The sequence below is a fragment of the Oncorhynchus kisutch genome, linkage group LG13 (assembly GCF_002021735.2).
Source record: "Oncorhynchus kisutch isolate 150728-3 linkage group LG13, Okis_V2, whole genome shotgun sequence".
Lineage (NCBI taxonomy): Eukaryota > Metazoa > Chordata > Actinopteri > Salmoniformes > Salmonidae > Oncorhynchus > Oncorhynchus kisutch.
In genome coordinates, this window is record NC_034186.2 from 36,166,307 (window position 1) to 36,187,502 (window position 21,196).

A 21,196-nucleotide genomic window follows, 5' to 3' on the forward strand; every position below is an offset into this window, starting at 1 on the left:
ACCACAGCTTGAGGCTAACTGCTGCTGTGAATGAGACCGTAGAAGAGAAGTGCTTGTAAATCCTTCCATCTCAATCACCTCATTGAGATTAACAGTTAACCTGACTGCTGCCTCTCAGGGATTTTCATGTCAGTGTCAAACAGAACAAAGTGCAAAGGGACAGAGCGGTCTTTGAACACACTCATAGGGGAGGAGGACACCAACTATCTCGGAGAGGATACCCTTGTTGCCTTTTTGAGTGAATTAGGAGACCCCTTCTGAAATTGGTCAGGGTTTTTGCAGGTAGAGGGTTCACATCTGGAAAAGATTATGATTGGAACTATGGAGTTGTACGCCAAGGTAAGTGTTTACGCTTGTATGTCTGAATAGCGGAGTAGACTTATTTTTTGACAGTTTATTTTCAACGAAGTCATAGTTTATCCAGAGGGTTAAGTACCTTGCCCAAAGGTAGGCACATTGACAGATGTTTCTAGTTGGCTCTGGGATTCAAACAGCAACCTTTCAGTTAGTGGCTTAACGCTCTGAACCACTAGGCTACCTGCTGGCTACCTTATGTATGTATCACGACGGCATCATCTAGTAATAGAGATGTAATAACTGGAAATGATTTAAATGTCCATATGCTCAAGGAACTAGACTCTTCTAGCAATGACACACACAATATCATATTGCACAGGAAGTGTTGTGTGTTGGGATAGATCTGCGAGAACATAATGAGTAATCCAAGATGAGACAGAGAGGGATGACGGACGTTAATTCTTAACGACATTTAGGGTGTTTTATGCTGATGGACGACAAATGTCTTGCTTGGGTGGGACCTGGCAGTGTAACAGTAAAAGGCACACAGAGTAATGACAGACTGTAGAGCAGTAAAACAGATAGTGTCCTGTGTGATGTAATACTATCCTCTACAGCTGTGTTTTTGGGCAACTGGCAGTTGGGCCTGTCCACCTGGTGTGAAAGTGATACAGCCATGGGTGTTGGTCATTAGTACAGGAAATCCCCCTCAATGCATGCTTACTTTTCACTGGGTTTCTTCAAGGAGCTCAACGTTTGTGATAACGTTTATTTCTATAACAGGGTGCCAGTGTGTGGGTACCTGACCCAGAGGCAGTGTGGGTATCAGCCAAGCTCCTCAAGGACTACAACCTTGGAGATGAGAATGTGGTGCTGCAGATCAGCGATGGCAGGGTGACACACTCACACACAGTCAACAGCTGGCATACTGTAGATGTATTGTTAGTCGCTCTTGGATAAGCATTTGATAATGACAAATATTTAATGTGCCACCCCTCTAGGAGGTGCAGTACCCAGTGGCGCCACCCTCTGGCCTCCCCCCTCTGGCGAACCCTGATATTCTGGAGGGGGAGAATGACCTCACTGCTCTCAGCTTCCTGCACGAGCCTGCTGTTCTACACAACCTGAGAGTCCGATTCCTGGACTACAGCAGCATCTACACCTACTGTGGTAAGGAACAGAGAGACAGAAAGAGGAATAGGTCGTGAGAGATGGAGAGAGAGACAGAAAGAGATCAAGGGTGGTCTTTCTTCAGATGCTGTTTTGCCAGTGGACATATATGCCGCTCCTGTGTGCTCCTGCTTTTATGATTATGGCCTCATGGCCACATAATCTTTACTAGGTGTAAAGTTCACAGGGACATGGCCTCCTCTCTTTGGCTTCATACAAATTGGTTCTCCATAAGATGCTAAATAAACATTAACCTGAGAACACATGCATCTTATGTGATTGCTGTGATATGTTGCAGACATAAACAATAATCAAAGTAGTTTTGATATATAAAAAGTCACAGGAAAAATAATAATATCTTGTATTCTTACAGATTCCTTTTATTCGATTAATAACACTGTCATTTACAGTGGTGGAAAAAGTACCCAATAGTCATACTTGAGTAAAAGTAAAGTGAAAATTGCCCAATAAAATACTACTTGAGTGAAAGTCTAAAAGTATTTGGTTATAAATATACAAAATAATCTAAAGTAAATGTAATTGTAAAAATCTACTTAAGTATCAAAAGTAAAAGTTTAAATCATTTCAAATTCCTAATATTAAGCAAACCAAACAGCCCGATCTTGTTTTTTAAATTTACGGACAGCCAGGAGCACACTCCAACACTCAGACATAATTTACAAACAAAGCATGTGTGTTTAGTGAGTCCGCCAGATCAGAGGCAGTACGGGTGACCAGGGATGTTCTCTTGATACGTGTCTGAATTTGATCATTTTCCAGTAATTCTAAGCATTCAAAATGTAACTAGTACTTTTGGTTGTCATGGAAATGTCTGGAGTAAAAAGTACATTATACAATGTAGTGGACTAAATGTAAAAGTTGTCAAAAATATAGGTAGTAAAGTACAGATACCCCGAAAAACTACTTAAATAATACTTTAATGTATTTTTACTCAAGTACTTTAAACCATTGGTCATTCACACCAACTGCTCATTCCAGGGATTGTGTTGGTGGCCCTCAACCCATATGACCAGCTGCCCATCTATGGAGAGGAAGTGATCGATGCCTACAGTGGGCAGGACATGGCTGACATGGAGCCTCACATCTTCTCTGTGGCAGAAGAGGCCTACCGCACCATGACCAGGTCAGGGGTTAAAGGTCAAGGGCCAGGGGTCACCCTAGTCTTTGGGCTCCATTTTATATGCCCTTTGTTACCTCAAAACACTGTCGTTTTGCCTGCTCCTTGGGGGGGTTGAGCCAGGGTTGCTGTTCTTTGTAAAGAGCTCTATACAGACAAAATAGCAGTGACACGAGAGAGCCTTTGATCGGATCTCTTTAGTTGCCCTGTGTGACAAATAGCTCTGTACATGACAAGATTATTAAGAGGGTAGTTGTCTATGTGTGCAGGGAGGAGAAGAACCAGTCCATTATAATCAGTGGGGAATCTGGAGCAGGGAAAACAGTCTCTGCTAAGTTCACCATGCGCTACTTTGCTGTGGTGGGGGGAGCAGCCCAGCAGACCAGTGTGGAGGAGAGAGTACTGGCTTCTAACCCCATCATGGAGGTACTGACATGTGGGTGAATGAGTTCTCTTAACCTGCAATGCAGTTCACTCACATTTTTTGTTGTTGTTGAAGAGTGTGATTTTGGAAAAAGCATGTATTTTGCATATAGAAAATGAGTACTGTATTATATCAGTATTCAGTTGTAAAGGTAATAGCTAAAACAGTGTAATGTATCGTCTTTGTAATTCTTTCCTTTACTCTTTAGTCCATTGGGAATGCTAAGACTACACGCAATGACAACAGTAGCCGGTTTGGGAAGTACATTGAGATCGGCTTCGGACGGAAGGGGGACATCATTGGGGCCAACATGAGGACGTACCTGCTGGAGAAGTCTCGAGTCGTCTTCCAGGCGTCACAGGAGAGAAACTACCACATCTTCTACCAGCTGTGTGCTTCTAGAGACCTGCCAGAGATGAGAGTCCTCAAACTGGGTGAGACTGGACCACTATGTATTCAGGAACTTATTACAACGTCAACAGCAGGGAACAAATGAACCTCAATGGGTCTAGCCGTGTATTTCAGAATGTGTTCATTTCGTGTTTCGATGTGTGTTTCTGTAGGTGGTGCAGAAACGTTCCGCTACACAAACCAAGGAGGGGAAGATTCCATGCAGATCCCAGGCACTGATGATGTAGTAGATCTGGAGCGCACTCGCAATGCTTTCACCATTCTAGGTATACAGCTTCTACATTAAACACGTCTATGCTAACATGTTTACTCTGACTGTAGTGGTTTGCAGTTTGAACATGCCGGTGTTGTGTGTACTCCTCCAGGTGTGCCTCCGGACCAGCAGATGGAGCTCTTCAGGATCCTTGCAGCTGTTCTGCACCTGGGCAATGTCAACATCCAGGCCAGTGGGAGAGGTGGTGATCGAAGTTACATTGATGTAAGATTTTTAGTTTTTTCTTACATTTTTGTTCAGTATTTCCCTAAAACTCTCACATAATTTGTTAAAATATTCCATAACCAGGGGGAGGAGCGTTCCCTGTCGGTGTTCTCCAAGCTGCTGGGGGTGGAGAGGACCCAGATGGCCCACTGGCTGTGCCACCGCAGGCTGACAGTAGGGGGAGAGATGCTGGTCAAGCCCATGCCTGGTCAGCAGTCCCTAGAGGCCCGGGATGCCCTGGCCAAGCATGTGTACGGTCAGCTGTTCACCTGGACAGTGACCCGGCTCAACTCAGCCCTTCGAGCCCAGAGCGAGAAGCCCAAGTCATTTATTGGGGTGCTGGACATCTATGGGTGAGTAGAAAGGGCAGGGGGTCACACCTTAGATGAAGTTGTTGCTGTAATTACTGTAATGACTGTAGTAACAACACATTATTAACATGTTGATTTCCCTTTTTGTCCATTTCTCTTTGGCAGGTTTGAGACGTTTGAAAGGAACAGTTTTGAACAGTTCTGTATAAATTACGCCAATGAGAAATTGCAGCAGCAATTCAACAGGGTGAGTCACCAAGTGTGTGTGGGGGGTTGGACATCAATATGAATGTGAGTCTGTGTCCATAAACTTGTTATCCTCATGTCCCCTCGGTAACCCTTGTTCTCCCTCTCCTCCCCTCACTCATGCAGCACGTGTTCCAGTTGGAGCAGGAGGAGTATGTCCGTGAGGAGCTGCCGTGGAGCAGGATAGAGTTCAGTGATAACCAGCCGTGCATCGCTCTCATCGAGGGACAGCTGGGCCTGCTCGACCTGCTGGATGAGGAGTGCAGGGTCAGTCAGTCACAGTCCTGGTTTCTACCAAGACCACATTGTGTTGTGTCTGGTTTGTGTTCATGTGTCCAAACCGGTTTGAAATACAATAAGTACATGTACTCAGGATATGCTGTGCATCTAAATCATTACTGAGTGCACTGACAAGCCATGAACGCCTTGTGATGGATTTGATCCCCAACAATTAAAAAAAATATATATGTATATATAAAACAAAAGCAAGTCCTGCCAGAAATGTTTTTCTCCTACTAAAAGTCTAAATGTACTACTAAATGTACATTGATCCAGAAAAACCTTACCTCCCATGGTGTCTGTTTCCTTGATCAGATGCCCAAAGGTTCAGAGGAGAGCTGGGCTAGGAAGCTGTATGATCAGCATCAGAGTAACAACCCCAGTCCACACTTCCGCAAACCTCGAATGTCCAACACTGCCTTCATCATCCTGCACTTTGCTGACATGGTGAGCTAGTTATATTAGCCAGAGTATATTAGATGCCTCAGTTTGACCTGTTTGCAGAATTTGCTGGTTGCTGTAAAGTATTTGACTTAAACTTTTTTATTTTGTTTGTCAGGTCCAATATGAATGTGATGGGTTTTTAGACAAGAACCGGGATACAGTTTTTGAGGAACCCATCAACATCCTAAGAGCCAGTCAGGTATCACCTGTCAATGTTTTAAATTACAACTCTGATGATCTGCATTCACACAGTGATGATCTGCAGCTTCCCCTGTCAGAAGTCTTGGCTCACTTTTCTTACCTCCCTGTCAGTTTTGAGTGCATCTGAAGAGTAGAGGAATTTTAGGGAGGCTCTCTGAGGAACCAGATTTCAGCTGTCCACTTTTGTCAGACTGGGGTGAAATCTAGGCTGAGATCAAGATCCTAGGGTGAAATGGAGGACAGTAGAGGGAGAGATGAAGCCTTATTAACATACTGTAACCCTGTCTGTCTCTCCGTCAGTCTGAGCTGGTGTCTGAGCTGTTCCAGCAGAAGCCAGTAGGGGGCAGTCTGTCCCTCTCAGAGGGGAAGTCCTCTCTGCCCAATGGCAGTCTGCGCTCTGGCCCTGGGATGAGAGCTCAGCGGGAACACAAACTCACTGTGGGCTTCCAGGTACTGTATGCCTCCCCCTGCTGTGGCCAAGCAACACCATTCGTGTCCAACTTTTAACAGTAGACAGAATGTATTTGTTTGAAGTAATAATGTCTGTATTACTTCATCCATGGCTCGTTGCATGTTGTTGTATGTTCTATGGACTGTAGTACAGGAGTGTGAGTTTGTGTGTTTCTTCACACAGTTTCGTCAGTCTCTGCAGCTGCTGATGGACACTCTGAACAGCACCACCCCTCACTACATCCGCTGTATTAAGCCCAATGACCTCAAAGAGCCTTTTATGTGAGTCAGACCCCTGTGCTCCTGCCATGTGTGTGCGGTTTGTGGTGGGGGAGGCATGTGTGTGCGGTGTGTTAAACAGTGTGTATAATGTGTGTATTATGTGGAGAGAGGTGTGTGTGTAGTATTATAAACAGTATGTTATCTGTGTTTGTTGGCTGTGCAGTGTGTATTATGTGTTGCGTTGTGTGTATAATATCAATGTTGTCAGTAGGGGGTTGTGTGTGTGTGTGCAGCGTGTTAAGCAGATTTCCCCTCTCAGGTTTGACCCTAAAAGGGCCGTCCAGCAGCTGCGAGCCTGTGGGGTGCTAGAGACCATACGCATCAGTGCTGCAGGCTACCCATCCAGGTACACAGCACATTTAACATCAGCTTCACCTCTGGAATATTCACAGATAAACCCATCACATGCACAGAAAAGGAATATATAGTAGCATAGTTATTTCACCGATGCAGAACACTGTATCTGTCCTGTAGCCACCAACATTTATGAAAAACGCACAATTAAAGATCTCAAGAGTATTTGTACTCACTCTGTGAAAATGTGTCCCTCTCTTCCTTCCACCATCTTGGTTCCAGGTGGACCTATGCAGAGTTCTTCAGCCGGTACCGGGTGCTGCTGCGCGGGGGTGGGGTTCAGACTCAGGAACAGATCCAGGCGTCGTGCCAGAGGGCCCTGCCGGAGCTCATTCCAGACCCGGAGCAGTATTGCTTTGGGAAGACCAAGGTGTTCTTCCGTGCTGGGCAGGTGGCTCTGCTGGAGAGGCTGAGGGCAGAGAGACTGAGGGCGGCCGGGGTGATCATTCAGAGCTGGGTCAGAGGCTGGCTGGGCCGCAGGCGATACATCAAGACACGCTGGGCAACACTCACCATCCAGAGATACATAAGAGGAGCCCTGGCTAGGCGGTGAGAGCAGAATGACTGACTATGTGACCCAACAGCACGTCAATCTGCTTTACACTACATACTGTCATATAGTACAGTGTGTCTCAGCAGTAGGCTACCTACATTTGTCCAACTATTTAAGCGACTGTTCTGTTCTGTGTGATCTAGGCTGGCAGACCTTCTGCGCTACACCAAGGCAGCGCTGATCATCCAGAAGACATACCGTATGGTGGCGATAAGACAGATGTTTCTGATGATCCGCGAGGCCACCGTCACCATCCAGGCTTTCACCAGGGGCTCGCTGGCACGACGCCAATACAGACGGGTGAGGAAACGCTGGCACGAAGGCCCCAGAATCTTTTTATCAGTGCATCTGTTTTTATTTACAGCTTAAATATAAAATGCATTTCATACATGTGATAACTTGAACCTCCGGAGATAAGTCACGGCAGGGCTCCAGCCCCAGGAACTATTCCTCAGTAATATCAGATCCAGATTCTAGACTATCCTGATACACTGAGTGTACAGGAACACCTTCCTAATATTGAGTTGCGTCCCCTTTTGCCCTCAGAACAGCCTCAATACATGGTGGCATGGACTCTCTCTCATTCCACAGAGATGCTGGCCCATGTTGACTCCAGTGCTTCCAACAGTTGTGTTAAATTAATCGGATGTCCTTTGGGCGGTGGACCATTCTTGATACACACGGGAAACTGTTGAGCGTCAAAAACCCATCAGCTTTGCAGTCCTTGACACACCTACTATCTACTACTTGACTGGCACCTACTACCACACCCTCTGAATGGCACACACACACAATCCTTGCCTCAAGGCTTAAAAATCCTTCTTTATCTCCTCCCCTTCATCTACACTGATGGAAGTGGATTCAACAGGTGACATCAATAAGGGATCATACCTTTCACCTGGATTCACCTTGTCAGTCTATGTCATGGAAAGAGGAGGTGTTCCTAATGTTTTGTACACTCAGTGTCCTTAATCATAACTGTAATCATAACTGTGTGCAATAATATAATGCATCCCTTCTATCCTCTCCCTCCCCAGGTGGTGGCAGAGCGGGCTGCGGTGTTGCTCCAGTCTGCAGTGCGTGGCTGGCTGGCCCGCCTTGCTTACAGGAGGGTGAGGGCCGCCATAGTGTTGATGCAGTGTTGTGTGAGGCGGCGGGCTGCCAGGAGGGAGCTGCTGAAGCTGAAGGCAGAGGCTCGCTCGGTGGAGAAGTTCAGAGAACTCAACAAGGGCATGGAGGTCAAACTGATGCAGCTGCAGCTCAGGGCCGACCAGAAGGTGAGATGCTGGTGTCATGGAAGGTGATGAGAAAGGGATGTGTAGAGGTGTAGAAGGGTGGAGAATCCTGAGAAGGGGATGGTGAGTGGGCTTAGAAGAAGATGGGTGGTTTTGGATGGGTAGAGGAGACCAGGTGTTTCTAGGGGGCTGATGAATTTTAATGAACTGTTTAGAGGTTTTGGTACATCCAGAGTGGAAAAAATAAATGTGCAAAATGAATAATACAGAAGTGAACCTTTATGTGTGTGCTTATGTGGGTTTATGTGTGTGTTTATGTGTGTGTGTATGTGTGTGTGTATGTATGTGTGTGTTTGTGTGGGTTTATGTGTGTGTATGTGTATGTGTGGGTTTATGTGTGTGTTTATGTGTGTTTGTGTGTGTGTGTGTGTGTGTGTGTGTTTATGTTGGTTTATGCATGTGTGTATGTGTGTGTTTATGTGGGTTTATGTATGTGTTTATGTGTGTGTATGTGTGTGTTTATGTGTGTTTGTGTATGTGTGTGTTTATGTGGGTTTATGTATGTGTTTATGTGTATGTGTGTGTGTTTGTGTGGGTTTATGTGTGTGTTTATGTGTGTGTTTGTGTGTGTGTGTGTATGTGTTTGTGTGGGTTTATGTGTGTGTTTATGTGTGTGTGTGTTTGTGTGGGTTATGTGTGTTTTATGTGTGTATTTGTGTGTGTGTTTATATGTGTGTGTGTGTTTGTGTGGGTTTATGTGTGTGTTTATGTGTGTGTTTGTGTGTGTGTGTGTATGTGTTTGTGTGGGTTTATGTGTGTGTTTATGTGTGTGTGTGTTTGTGTGGGTTATGTGTGTTTTATGTGTGTATTTGTGTGTGTGTTTATATGTGTGTGTGTGTGTTTGTGTGGGTTTATGTGTGTGTGTATGTGTGTGTTTATGTGTGTGTGTGTGTGTGTGTGTGTGTGTGTGTGTGTGTGTGTGTGTGTGTGTGTGTGTGTGTTTATGTGGGGTTATGTATGTGTTCATGTGTGTGTGTGTGTATATGTGGGTTTATGTATGTGTTTATGTGTGTGTGTGTTTGTGTGGGTTTATGTGGGTTTTATGTGTGTATTTGTGTGTGTGTTTATATGTGTGTGTGTGTGTTTGTGTGGGTTTATGTGTGTGTGTATGTGTGGGTTTATGTGTGTGTTTGTGTGTGTTTATGTGTGTGTGTGTGTGTGTGTGTGTGTGTGTATGTGTGTGTTTATGTGGGTTTATGTATGTGTTTATGTGTGTGTGTGTGTGTGTGTGTGTATGTGTGTGTGTTTGTGTGGGTTTATGTGTGTGTTTGTGTGTGTTTATGTGTGTGTTTGTGTGTTTGTGTGTGTGTATGTTTATGTGTGTGTGTGTTTGTGTGGGTTTATGTGTGTTTTGTGTGTGTGTTTATATGTGTGTGTGCGTGTGTTGTGTGGGTTTATGTGTGTGTGTATGTGTGTGTTAATGTGTGTGTGTGTATGTGTGTGTTTATTTGGGTTTATGTATGTGTTTATGTGTGTGTGTGTTTGTGTGTGTTTACGTGTGTGTTTATGTATGTGTGTGTTTATGTGTGTGTGTGTTTATGTTCGTGTGTGTATGTGTATTTGTGTGTGTGTATGTGTGTTTATGTATGTGTGTGTTTATGTATGTGTGTGTTTATGTATGTGTGTGTTTATGTGTGTGTTTATGTGTGTGTTTATGTGTGTGTATGTGCGTGTTTATGTGTGTGTTTATGTGTGTGTGTCCAGGCCAGGGAGAGCGGTGCTCTGAGAGAGACCCTCCAGGCGGAGCGTAAGGCCCACAACACTGAGCTGGACACCCTGCGGGGGGCGCTAGTTAAGCTGGAGTACCAGTTAGAGACCCAGCTCCAGACTCAGCAGTCTCAGCCCAGCACCGCCATCACAGATGAGGAGACGGAGGAGAGGAGGAGGGCAGAGGAGAAAGCAGCCCAGGAGATCCTACGACTCACACAGGTAGGTCTTGTTGGTCCTAATGGATCCGAAACAGCTCTTATGTTTTTCTGCAGGATAGTGGTATTTAAGATCTCTCTTCTTTCTCTGTTTACAGGAGGTGCAGGCCCTGCGGGTTGAGAGGGACTGTTTGGGGAAAGAGAAGGAGGATCTGACCACTCGATTACTGGAGCAGGAGACAGCTCAGGAGGGTAGGTCTATTCATAACAGGTATCTGTTTTCAGTGCGTCTCTCTCAATTTACTTTGAATCCTATGTTTTATGTCTGTGCATCCAGAGAGTGTAGTACAGGCTGTGGCCCAGGAAGGTAAAGCTCTGACAGCAGAGCTGGATGAAGAGAGGAGGAAGTACCAGGGTCTGCTCAGAGAGTTCACCAGGCTGGAGCAGAGATACGAAAACCTACGGGAAATGAGCATGCTCACTGAGGTACTCACACATTATATTAAACTCCATATTCCACTAGCCTGGGTGCCGGCCTTTCTGTTTTGCCTATGTGACGTATCAATGTAGCATTGTTGAGAGATACCCAGGTTATAATATTCAACCTCGCTGAAAAATATGATATTTCTCTGTGTTACCGATGCAGCACTCTAAGGGCTACAGACGGACAGATTCAAATCAAAGCCTGATCATGGAGCCCCCATCTCCTTCCCCAATGTCGCCGCCCTTTTCCGGGCCCCCTACCTTCCCAGCCAAACCTTCCTTCTTCGGCCTCCCTCCCTTCCCCTCTCCGGAGGAGGTGAGGAGGGTTAGTGTGACGTCCCCCACCGCAGAGAGGAGGGCCTGGCTTAGCTCTGACACACTCATGGTGAGATGCCCTCCCTCCCTCTGGATGGCTCCCTAACGGGGAATCAGTAGGAGATGTGTGGTTCAGTTCTACTTGTCAATCAATCAATATGGCTCCTGTGGCTGAGACTGTGCTCTGTTCTTTACCCAGGACACTTTGATGGAGAATATGGGTGTGGCTAAAGACTCAGCCGGGAAGATGACCGGAGAAGACCTGTGGCACGCCTATGATGCTGTACGAGTGGCCAACAAGTCAGTCCCTATTCCCTGATCAATACGTTCACAGCAATATCGTTATATTTTATCATTTAAAGAATACACATATATTCTACCCCCTGTCTGTGTGTAACTGTCAGGTTCTTGGAGAACCAGCTGCGTAGCCAGCGCTCTCAGGAGGAGGCGGAGCTGGAGGCTAAACGGACGTGCTCTGATCCCTCCCCCTCTGCAGACCAGCAGGTAGGGTCTCGTATGAGCGGTCTCGTCAGGTGGACTACAGTGCAGATCCTGTTACTTTGAGCTTCACCTCTGTAAACGTGTCATAATGGCCCTGCATGTGTGCTCAATGTTCAGTACCTGGTGGAACTGGTGGAAGCCAGGGAGCAGGAGGTCTGCAGACTGAGGAGAGAACTGAAGGAGCTGAGACACACAGTCACCCTCAGAAGACTACTGGCACAGACAGGTCTGGACAACACATACAGTGCCTTGCGAAAGTATTCGGCCCCCTTGAACTTTGCGACCTTTTGCCACATTTCAGGCTTCAAACATAAAGATATAAAACTGTATTTTTTTGTGAAGAATCAACAACAAGTGGGACACAATCATGAAGTGGAACGACATTTATTGGATATTTCAAACTTTTTTAACAAATCAAAAACTGAAAAATTGGGCGTGCAAAATTATTCAGCCCCCTTAAGGTAATACTTTGTAGCGCCACCTTTTGCTGCGATTACAGCTGTAAGTCGCTTGGGGTATGTCTCTATCAGTTTTGCACATCGAGAGACTGAAATTTTTTCCCATTCCTCCTTGCAAAACAGCTCGAGCTCAGTGAGGTTGGATGGAGAGCATTTGTGAACAGCAGTTTTCAGTTCTTTCCACAGATTCTCGATTGGATTCAGGTCTGGACTTTGACTTGGCCATTCTAACACCTGGATGTGTTTATTTTTGAACCATTCCATTGTAGATTTTGCTCTATGTTTTGGATCATTGTCTTGTTGGAAGACAAATCTCCGTCCCAGTCTCAGGTCTTTTGCAGACTCCATCAGGTTTTCTTCCAGAATGGTCCTGTATTTGGCTCCATCCATCTTCCCATCCATTTGAACCAGCTTCCCTGTCCCTGCTGAAGAAAAGCAGGCCCAAACCATGATGCTGCCACCACCATGTTTGACAGTGGGGATGGTGTGTTCAGGGTGATGAGCTGTGTTGCTTTTACGCCAAACATAACGTTTTGCATTGTTGCCAAAAAGTTCAATTTTGGTTTCATCTGACCAGAGCACCTTCTTCCACATGTTTGGTGTGTCTCCCAGGTGGCTTGTGGCAAACTTTAAACAACACTTTTTATGGATATCTTTAAGAAATGGCTTTCTTCTTGCCACTCTTCCATAAAGGCCAGATTTGTGCAATATACGACTGATTGTTGTCCTATGGACAGAGTCTCCCACCTCAGCTGTAGATCTCTGCAGTTCATCCAGAGTGATCATGTGCCTCTTGGCTGCATCTCTGATCAGTCTTCTCCTTGTATGAGCTGAAAGTTTAGAGGGACGGCCAGGTCTTGGTAGATTTGCAGTGGTCTGATACTCCTTCCATTTCAATATTATCGCTTGCACAGTGCTCCTTGGGATGTTTAAAGCTTGGGAAATCTTTTTGTATCCAAATCCGGCTTTAAACTTCTTCACAACAGTATCTCGGACCTGCCTGGTGTGTTCCTTGTTCTTCATGATGCTCTCTGCGCTTTTAACGGACCTCTGAGACTATCACAGTGCAGGTGCATTTATACAGATACTTGATTACACACAGGTGGATTGTATTTATCATCATTAGTCATTTAGGTCAACATTGGATCACTCAGAGATCCTCACTGAACTTCTGGAGAGAGTTTGCTGCACTGAAAGTAAAGGGGCTGAATAATTTTGCACGCCCAATTGTTCAGTTTTTGATTTGTTAAAAAAGTTTGAAATATCCAATAAATCGTTCCACTTCATGATTGTGTCCCACTTGTTGTTGATTCTTCACAAAAAAATACAGTTTTATATCTTTATGTTTGAAGCCTGAAATGTGGCAAAAGGTCGCAAAGTTCAAGGGGGCCGAATACTTTCGCAAGGCACTGTAACTACATACTTGAAAAATGTCTTGACCGAAATGTCTACAAAATAAATGTGTGGAGGGACACATCGATATCGATCATACTTGTTTGCTCGTCCCCCTAGGTCCAGTGCTTTCCCAGTCCACAGAGGATTCCTCTGCCCTCCATGCCAAAGCTGGGACTGTCACAGGGCTGCTGGAGTGTAGGAAGAGGGATGAGGCCAAGCTCATGAAGACCCTCATCACAGGTAGGACCCCTAACCCTAGCTCCATCTGTATAATTAGTGAATGTGCCCTCAAACCTCTGTGCTTGTTCCAGACGTGAGGGTGGACAGTGCCCTCTCCCTGTCCCCTGGCCTGGCTGCTAGTGTGCTGTTCCTGTGTGTACGCCAGGCAGACTGTAGCGGAGACGAAATCCGTGCCCGCTCTCTCTGTACTGCTGCTGTCACTGCCATGAAGGGGGCTCTGAAAGTGAGCGCACACGCACGCACACACATACACGCACGCACACACATACCCGCACGCACACGCATGCACGCTGGCATGCACGCACGCACACACGCACGTACGCACACACGCACACACACACATACACTTCTCTGCTTTTCAATCATGGCTCTCTTACAGGTCTGTTTCTTATTCATTTGTTGTGTCTTTGTTTTCCCCTCCTATCAGAAACACTGTAATGATGTGGACATGACAGCACTGTGGCTGAAAAATGCCTGCCTTCTCAATGACCTACTGACCCAGCACTCCAAACAGGTAAGGCATCGACACCTCTCATCAAAATGTTACCAATGTCATGTTATTATCACTAACTAATGTCATATGTTATTATCACTAAATAATGTCATATGTTATTATCACTAAATAATGTCATGTTATTATCACTAAATAATGTCATGTTATTATCACTAAATAATGTCAGGAGTTATTATCACTAAATAATGTCATGTTATTATCACTAAATAATGTCATGTTATTATCACTAAATAATGTCATATGTTATTATCACTAAATAATGTCACATGTTATTATCACTAAATGATTTATTTTAAATTTATTTATTTCACCTTTATTTAACCAGGTAGGCTAGTTGAGAACAAGTTCTCATTTGCAACTGCGACCTGGCCAAGATAAAGCATAGCAGTGTGAACAGACAACACAGACTTACACATAGAGTAAACAATTAACAAGTCAATAACACAGTAGAAAAAAAGAAAATAGAGTCTATATACATTGTGTGCAAAAGGAATGAGTTATTATCACAAAATAATATCAGGAGTTATTATCACTAAATAATGTCAGGAGTTATTATCACTAAATAATGTCAGGAGTTATTATCACTAAATAATATCAGGAGTTATTATCACTAAATAATGTCATATGTTATTATCACTAAATAATGTCAGGAGTTATTATCACTAAATAATGTCAGGAGTTATTATCACAAAATAATGTTAGGAGTTATTATCACTAAATAATGTCAGGAGTTATTATCACTAAATAATGTCAGGAGTTATTATCACTAAATAATATCAGGAGTTATTATCACTAAATAATATCAGGAGTTATTATCACTAAATAATGTCAGGAGTTATTATCACTAAATAATGTCAGGAGTTATTATCACTAAATAATATCAGGAGTTATTATCACTAAATAATGTCAGGAGTTATTATCACTAAATCATGTCAGGAGTTATTACCACTAAATAATGTCAGGAGTTATTATCACTAAATAATGTCAGGAGTTATTATCACTAAATAATGTCAGGAGTTATTATCACTAAATAATGTCAGGAGTTATTATCACTAAATAATGTGAGGAGTTATTATCACTAAATAATGTCAGGAGTTATTATCAATAAATAATGTCAGGAGTTATTATCACTAAATAATATCAGGAGTTATTATCACTAAATAATGTCAGGAGTTATTATCACTAAATAATGTCAGGAGTTATTATCACTAAATAATGTCAGGAGTTATTATCACTAAATAATGTCAGGAGTTATTATCACAAAATAATGTCAGGAGTTATTATCACAAAATAATGTCAGGAGTTATTATCACTAAATAATGTCAGGAGTTATTATCACTAAATAATGTCAGGAGTTATTATCACTAAATAATGTCAGGAGTTATTACCACTAAATAATGTCAGGAGTTATTCATGGACATTTAAGCTGACCGGGGAAATACACCCCTAGTTATTGAGTTCATGGCAACAACAGCCATTACATACATACTTCAACATGTGATTGACAGACAATTTTTGTGCTTGGTCTCTAGGATGAGGATTTGGTTCCGTTGACCTCTGACCTGAGTGAGTTAAACCGTGCTCTGAGTGCCCTCTGTATCCAGGCCTATCAGCAGCTCCTGTCCATCTCAGAAACCCGCCTGCAGCCCATCATTGGTAGGACTGACCAACTCCAGAACAATATCAAAACCAACCCAACCAGTCGACTAAATGTTTTATCATAGTTTGCTTTCATTCCACTACGTAACCCTTCAACAGTAGCTCCTGTTCCCCTGACCCACTCAATCCCTCCACAGTTCCTGCCATGCTGGAGAGTGAGATGATCCCAGGACTGTCTGGGTCGGGGGTGAAGCTGGGGAACTTTAGGAAGCGTGCGGGGTCTGATCCCAGGGCCGTAGAGAGGAATGCAGGGGAGACCCCTAGTATGGCTGCAGTGCTGAGGGAGCTGGGTGCCCTCCACACGTCCCTGTCCCGCCAGGCCCTACCCCCCACCCTGATGGAGCAGGCCTTCCGTCAGCTCACCCACCTCCTTTCTGCCTCTGCCCTCAACAGCCTGCTGCTACGCAAGGACATGTGTAGCTGGAGCCGCGGCTTGCAGATACGGTCAGAGGACAGAAACACACATACACACACAGGGCCTGAGCAGGGACACGTTTCAGTAAAAGATATTCAGCCAGATGTCTAATATAAAGCTAGGGCTCTATTCAATCTGTATTGTGGAAGTTCGGCACTAAAGCCCAATTGAAATTTAAAGGCAATGTTCTCGCCCCGCGTTGGCTTAGACTGCATTCACAGTAAACGCTGTGTATGTCATACCAAACGGAAATGACCTTTATATTTCTATTGTGCAATCTGTAACGCTTCAGCATTGAATAGAGCCACTAGAGTTGGTTTCCAAAGGGGACAGTTTGCAAGTAGAGTACCAGGTGACTTTTGGACCTGACTCCCATTCTTTTTGTTCTGCTGGGTTCTGCCAGGTATAATGTGAGTCTGCTGGAGGAGTGGTTGCGGACCCGTGGGCTGCAGGCAGGGGGAGCTGTGGCCCTGTTGGAGCCTCTCATCCAGGCCGCTCAGCTCCTGCAAGTGGGCAAGAAGACAGACGCTGACGCACAGGCCCTCGTTCACACCTGCACTGCCCTGTCTACCCAGCAGGTGGCGCCCTTATCACTATTACTACACTAGTGGTTTTTAAACTGGTATTGGCAGGGTGAAATGTTCAAAGTGTTGTAGATATTATTTAAATAGAATAAAACCAATATGATTCTGTGAACATTATTTCCTTAACTAGAAAACCATATTATTTTTATACAGTATATGTCTATGTACACATCCTTGCAGGGCTAACTGTGTCTCTGTTCCAGATTGTGAAGATTCTGACCTTGTACACCCCTCACAGTGACCTAGAGGAGAGGGTGACACTCAATTTTATCCGCACAGTGCAGGTACAGTATCGTAATACACACAACAGTAATGTAAACTTCTCATAACATGGCATATTGAATTTTCAACTGAATGAATGACATTTTATTTTTGTGTCAAATCACCAGTTGGCAACCCATCCCTTATGGGATTAATTGACACATAAACATTACAATCATTTACTGTGAAAATTCTGTGATAATTATTGTGTGGCAGTTGTGACTGTTGTGACAGTCCTCTTTACACTCTCACAGGCTGTCTGATGTCCATATACTGACTGTCTTCACTAGGGTTGTGGTGTGGTCTGGTTACCAGTAGTGTGGTTGTGTTACCAGTAGTGCGGTTGTATTACCAGTAGTGTGGTCTGGTTACCAGTAGTGTGGTCTGGTTACCAGTAGTGTGGTCTGGTTACCAGTAGTGTGGTCTGGTTACCAGTAGTGTGGTCTGGTTACCAGTAGTGAGGTCTGGTTACCAGTAGTGTGGTCTGGTTACCAGTAGTGTGGTCTGGTTACCAGTAGTGCGGTTGTGTTACCAGTAGTGTGGGCTGGTTACCAGTAGTGCGGGCTGGTTACCAGTAGTGTGGTCTGGTTACCAGTCGTGTGGTCTGGTTACCAGTAGTGTGGTTGTGTTACTAGTAGTGTGGTCTGGTTACCAGTAGTGTGGTTGTGTTACCAGTAGTGTGGTCTGGTTACCAGTAGTGCAGTTGTGTTACCAGTAGTGAGGTCTGGTTACCAGTAGTGCAGTTGTGTTATCGGTAGTGTGGTTGTGTTACCAGTAGTGTGGTCTGGTTACCAGTTGTGCGGTTGTGTTACCAGTAGTGTGGTCTGGTTACCAGAAGTGCAGTAGTGTTACCAGTAGTGCGGTCTGGTTACCAGTAGTGTGGCCTGGTTACCAGTAGTGTGGGCTGGTTACCAGTAGTGTGGGCTGGTTACCAGTAGTGCAGTTGTGTCACCAGTAGAGTGGTCTGGTTACCAGTAGTGTGGTTGTGTTACCAGTAGTGTGGTTGTGTTACCAGTAGTGTGGTCTGGTTACCAGTAGATGGGTTTGGTTACGAGTAGTGTGGTTGTGTTACCAGTAGTGTGGTCTGGTTACCAGTAGTGTGGTTGTGTTACCAGTAGTGTGGTCTGGTTACCAGTAGTGTGGTTGTGTTACCAGTAGTGTGGTCTGGTTACCAGTAGTGCAATTGTGTTACCAGTAGTGTGGTCTGGTTACCAGTAGTGTGGGCTGGTTACCAGTAGTGCGGTTGTGTTACCAGTAGTGTGGTCTGTTTACCAGTAGTGCAGTTGTGTTAGCAGTAGTGTGGTCTGGTTACCAGTATTGCGGTTGTATTACCAGTAGGGTGGTCTGGTTACCAGTAGTGTGGTTGTGTTACCAGTAGTGTGGTTGTGTTACCAGTAGTGCGGTCTTGTTACCAGTAGTGTGGTTGTGTTACCAGTAGTGTGGTCTGGTTACCAGTAGTGTGGTCTGGTTACCAGTAGGGTGGCCTGGTTATCAGTAGTGTGGTTGTGTTACCAGTAGTGTGGTTGTGTTACCAGTAGTGTGGTCTGGTTACCAGTAGTGCGGTTGTGTTACCAGTAGTGTGGTCTGGTTACCAGTAGTGTGGTCTGGTTACCAGTAGTGCTGTTGTGTTACCAGTAGTGTGGTCTGGTTACCAGTAGTTTGGTCTGGTTACCAGTAGTGTCGTCTGGTTACCAGTATTGTGGTTGTGTTACCAGTAGTGTGGTTGTGTTACCAGCAGTGTGGTCTGGTTGCCAGTAGTGTGGTTGTGTTACCAGCAGTGTGGTCTGGTTACCAGTAGTGTGGTCTGGTTACCAGTAGTGTGGTCTGGTTACCAGTAGTGTGGTCTGGTTACCAGTAGTGCGGTTGTGTTACCAGTAGTGTGGGCTGGTTACCAGTAGTGCGGGCTGGTTACCAGTAGTGTGGTCTGGTTACCAGTCCTGTGGTCTGGTTACCAGTAGTGTGGTTGTGTTACTAGTAGTGTGGTCTGGTTACCAGTAGTGTGGTTGTGTTACCAGTAGTGTGGTCTGGTTACCAGTAGTGCAGTTGTGTTACCAGTAGTGAGGTCTGGTTACCAGTAGTGCAGTTGTGTTATCGGTAGTGTGGCCTAGTTACCAGTAGTGTGGTTGTGTTACCAGTAGTGTGGTCTGGTTACCAGTTGTGCGGTTGTGTTACCAGTAGTGTGGTCTGGTTACCAGTAGTGTGGTTGTGTTACCAGTAGTGTGGTTGTATTACCAGTAGTGTGGTCTGGTTACCAGTAGTGTGGTTGTGTTACCAGTAGTGTGGTTGTATTACCAGTAGTGTGGTTGTGTTACGGTCATCATTTCCTCTCATCCATCAGGGTCTGCTGAAGGAGCGTTTAGGCGGTCAGCCTCCACAGCTGCTGATGGATGTACGGCGTGTGTTCCCCGTCACCTTCCCCTACCTGCTGCCCCCGCCTGTCCGCGCTGACCAGCTGGACATCCCAGACTCCCTCAAAATCTCCTTCCTACGACGGCCTTAGAGGAAGCAGTAGTTATTCACTGTGGATTACACTCTTGAAGTGTTGGTACTGCTACCTCTGGTCTTTTTCCTGCAGGCTATACAGTATATCAAAGTCATTCTAAGTGAATAATACATGTCATTTTTGATCAGTCATAAGTATTCTGTATCAGGCATTCTTTCAGTAGCACAAGTATAGGACTCTTACTGCTACTCTTCCTGCGAGGGTTATTGTGCTGTTAGAATGGCCACATGGATTCTTTCTCATCTGTTCCAGAATATGGATTTTAGACACATAGATTTCCTTATCTGTACTAAGATTACAGTATTGCCTGTCTGCTGATTGACATTTCCCTATTTGATGCATCCCACATACTTCAGTGCCTACCCATGTGTCGTTTTCCACTGGGACACGTTGTACGTTGGAAGTGTGTGCTTAATATATTGTTTAATTGGTAAATAAGTTCCAGATATCAGAATGTATAATTGTATAATGTAAACTTAACATGTTTTTCACTGTGATCAATCATTTAAACTTAATGTCTGACCCAGAATGAAGACTATGAAAAAGAGTTCAGATTTTGTCTAACATTTTATTGGAATCAGAAACACAGCAACGCTGCCGTCCCCCCACCTCGACCCTCAAGAAGAACAACCAGAATAAATACAAAAATTAGAAACATCTTCAGTATAAAACAAATGATCTCATGCGAGTACTTTGTACCACTACACATCATCAGTAATACATATTTATATATTCACAAACCTCTGAAAAATACAAAATAATACTCAAATATCAAAATAAATGAAGACAACAATTGGAAAATATAACGTCAAATAAACGCGTGCGTGCACAAGAAAGACGTTTTTTCCCCCCATCATGCACTGCTTCCTATGTACAGGCTGGCATCACATTGGGATCGTGTTCAAGATTGACTACATTGCAGTCGGTGACTGCAGACTGACTGATCTACAAATCGCCTCATCCTAATGAACTACTCATTATTACTTGTAGATCAATCGTTGCTCTTGAACACGGCCAATGTGTCTGCCTGTGTGGGCGTGTCAGGGACAGTACATGCGTGCCTGTCTGGTTATCATTGTGCTTCTTCTATATATCTGTATCATGCCTCTGTGCCTGTCTGTACTACATACATGCCAACCTGAAAGGGTGAGATTTCCTTTTTTACCTCAAAGCACAGACACCGAACGTCTGTCTGAAAGAAAATGGCCTCGGTATCATTGTCAACAGCAATAAATAAGATATTGTGCCATTTGCATTCCTTGCTACAGTTGCTATACCTGTACGTTAATGTAGTGACAACGCAATAGTCTGAGGCTGTGTATTCGTAGCCTATAGACTCCTATTCCATCTCCCATTGGAGTTCAAAGTTCAAATGGATGTCCATCCACTACCCAGCCACAGCAGGATTCAAGATGACTAAGTAGCAGCAGCTTCACTTCATTCAGTGTATGTATTTCTATAGATATATAACCATATATGTTTGGTACAGAAGTACTATTTACAATGACAATATACAGTGTCTGTTGTTGATCCTCTCTATGCTGAGTCTGTTGACACTGCTCTCCATGTTATTTAGTCACTACTAGCTACTGCCCCAGAACCTGGCCCGTTTCAAAACAACATTTACACCACTCCACAAAAACACTTTGTGCTGATAACTCACAATGTAA

At 44.5% G+C, this 21,196-nt stretch overlaps 1 protein-coding gene across 2 annotated transcripts; it reads left to right on the plus strand.

Annotated features, from left to right (window-relative positions):
- Positions 1-14: 14 nt before the first annotated feature.
- On the plus strand, positions 15-20,073 carry LOC109902498 (unconventional myosin-Vb). 2 transcript variants are annotated; one of them, XM_020498887.2, is made up of 34 exons: positions 15-339; positions 1,081-1,191; positions 1,299-1,467; positions 2,467-2,611; positions 2,875-3,031; positions 3,238-3,463; positions 3,593-3,706; positions 3,806-3,918; positions 4,003-4,271; positions 4,395-4,476; positions 4,602-4,742; positions 5,070-5,201; positions 5,314-5,397; positions 5,700-5,849; positions 6,034-6,131; positions 6,391-6,477; positions 6,708-7,034; positions 7,182-7,338; positions 8,076-8,315; positions 10,038-10,262; positions 10,357-10,450; positions 10,536-10,684; positions 10,845-11,066; positions 11,196-11,296; positions 11,401-11,500; positions 11,615-11,723; positions 13,468-13,590; positions 13,662-13,813; positions 14,018-14,104; positions 15,637-15,760; positions 15,901-16,207; positions 16,582-16,756; positions 16,966-17,046; positions 19,362-20,073. In XM_020498887.2, the coding sequence occupies exons 1-34, from the start codon at positions 310-312 to the stop codon at positions 19,521-19,523; spliced, it is 5,043 nt and encodes a 1,680-aa protein (XP_020354476.1). In that variant the 5' UTR covers positions 15-309; the 3' UTR covers positions 19,524-20,073. The 2 variants fall into 2 exon arrangements, with proteins under 2 accessions (XP_020354476.1, XP_031642002.1); XM_031786142.1 differs by lacking the exons at positions 15-339; positions 1,081-1,191; positions 1,299-1,467; positions 2,467-2,611 and having other exon boundaries at positions 2,928-3,041.
- The last annotated feature ends 1,123 nt before the right edge of the window (positions 20,074-21,196 follow it).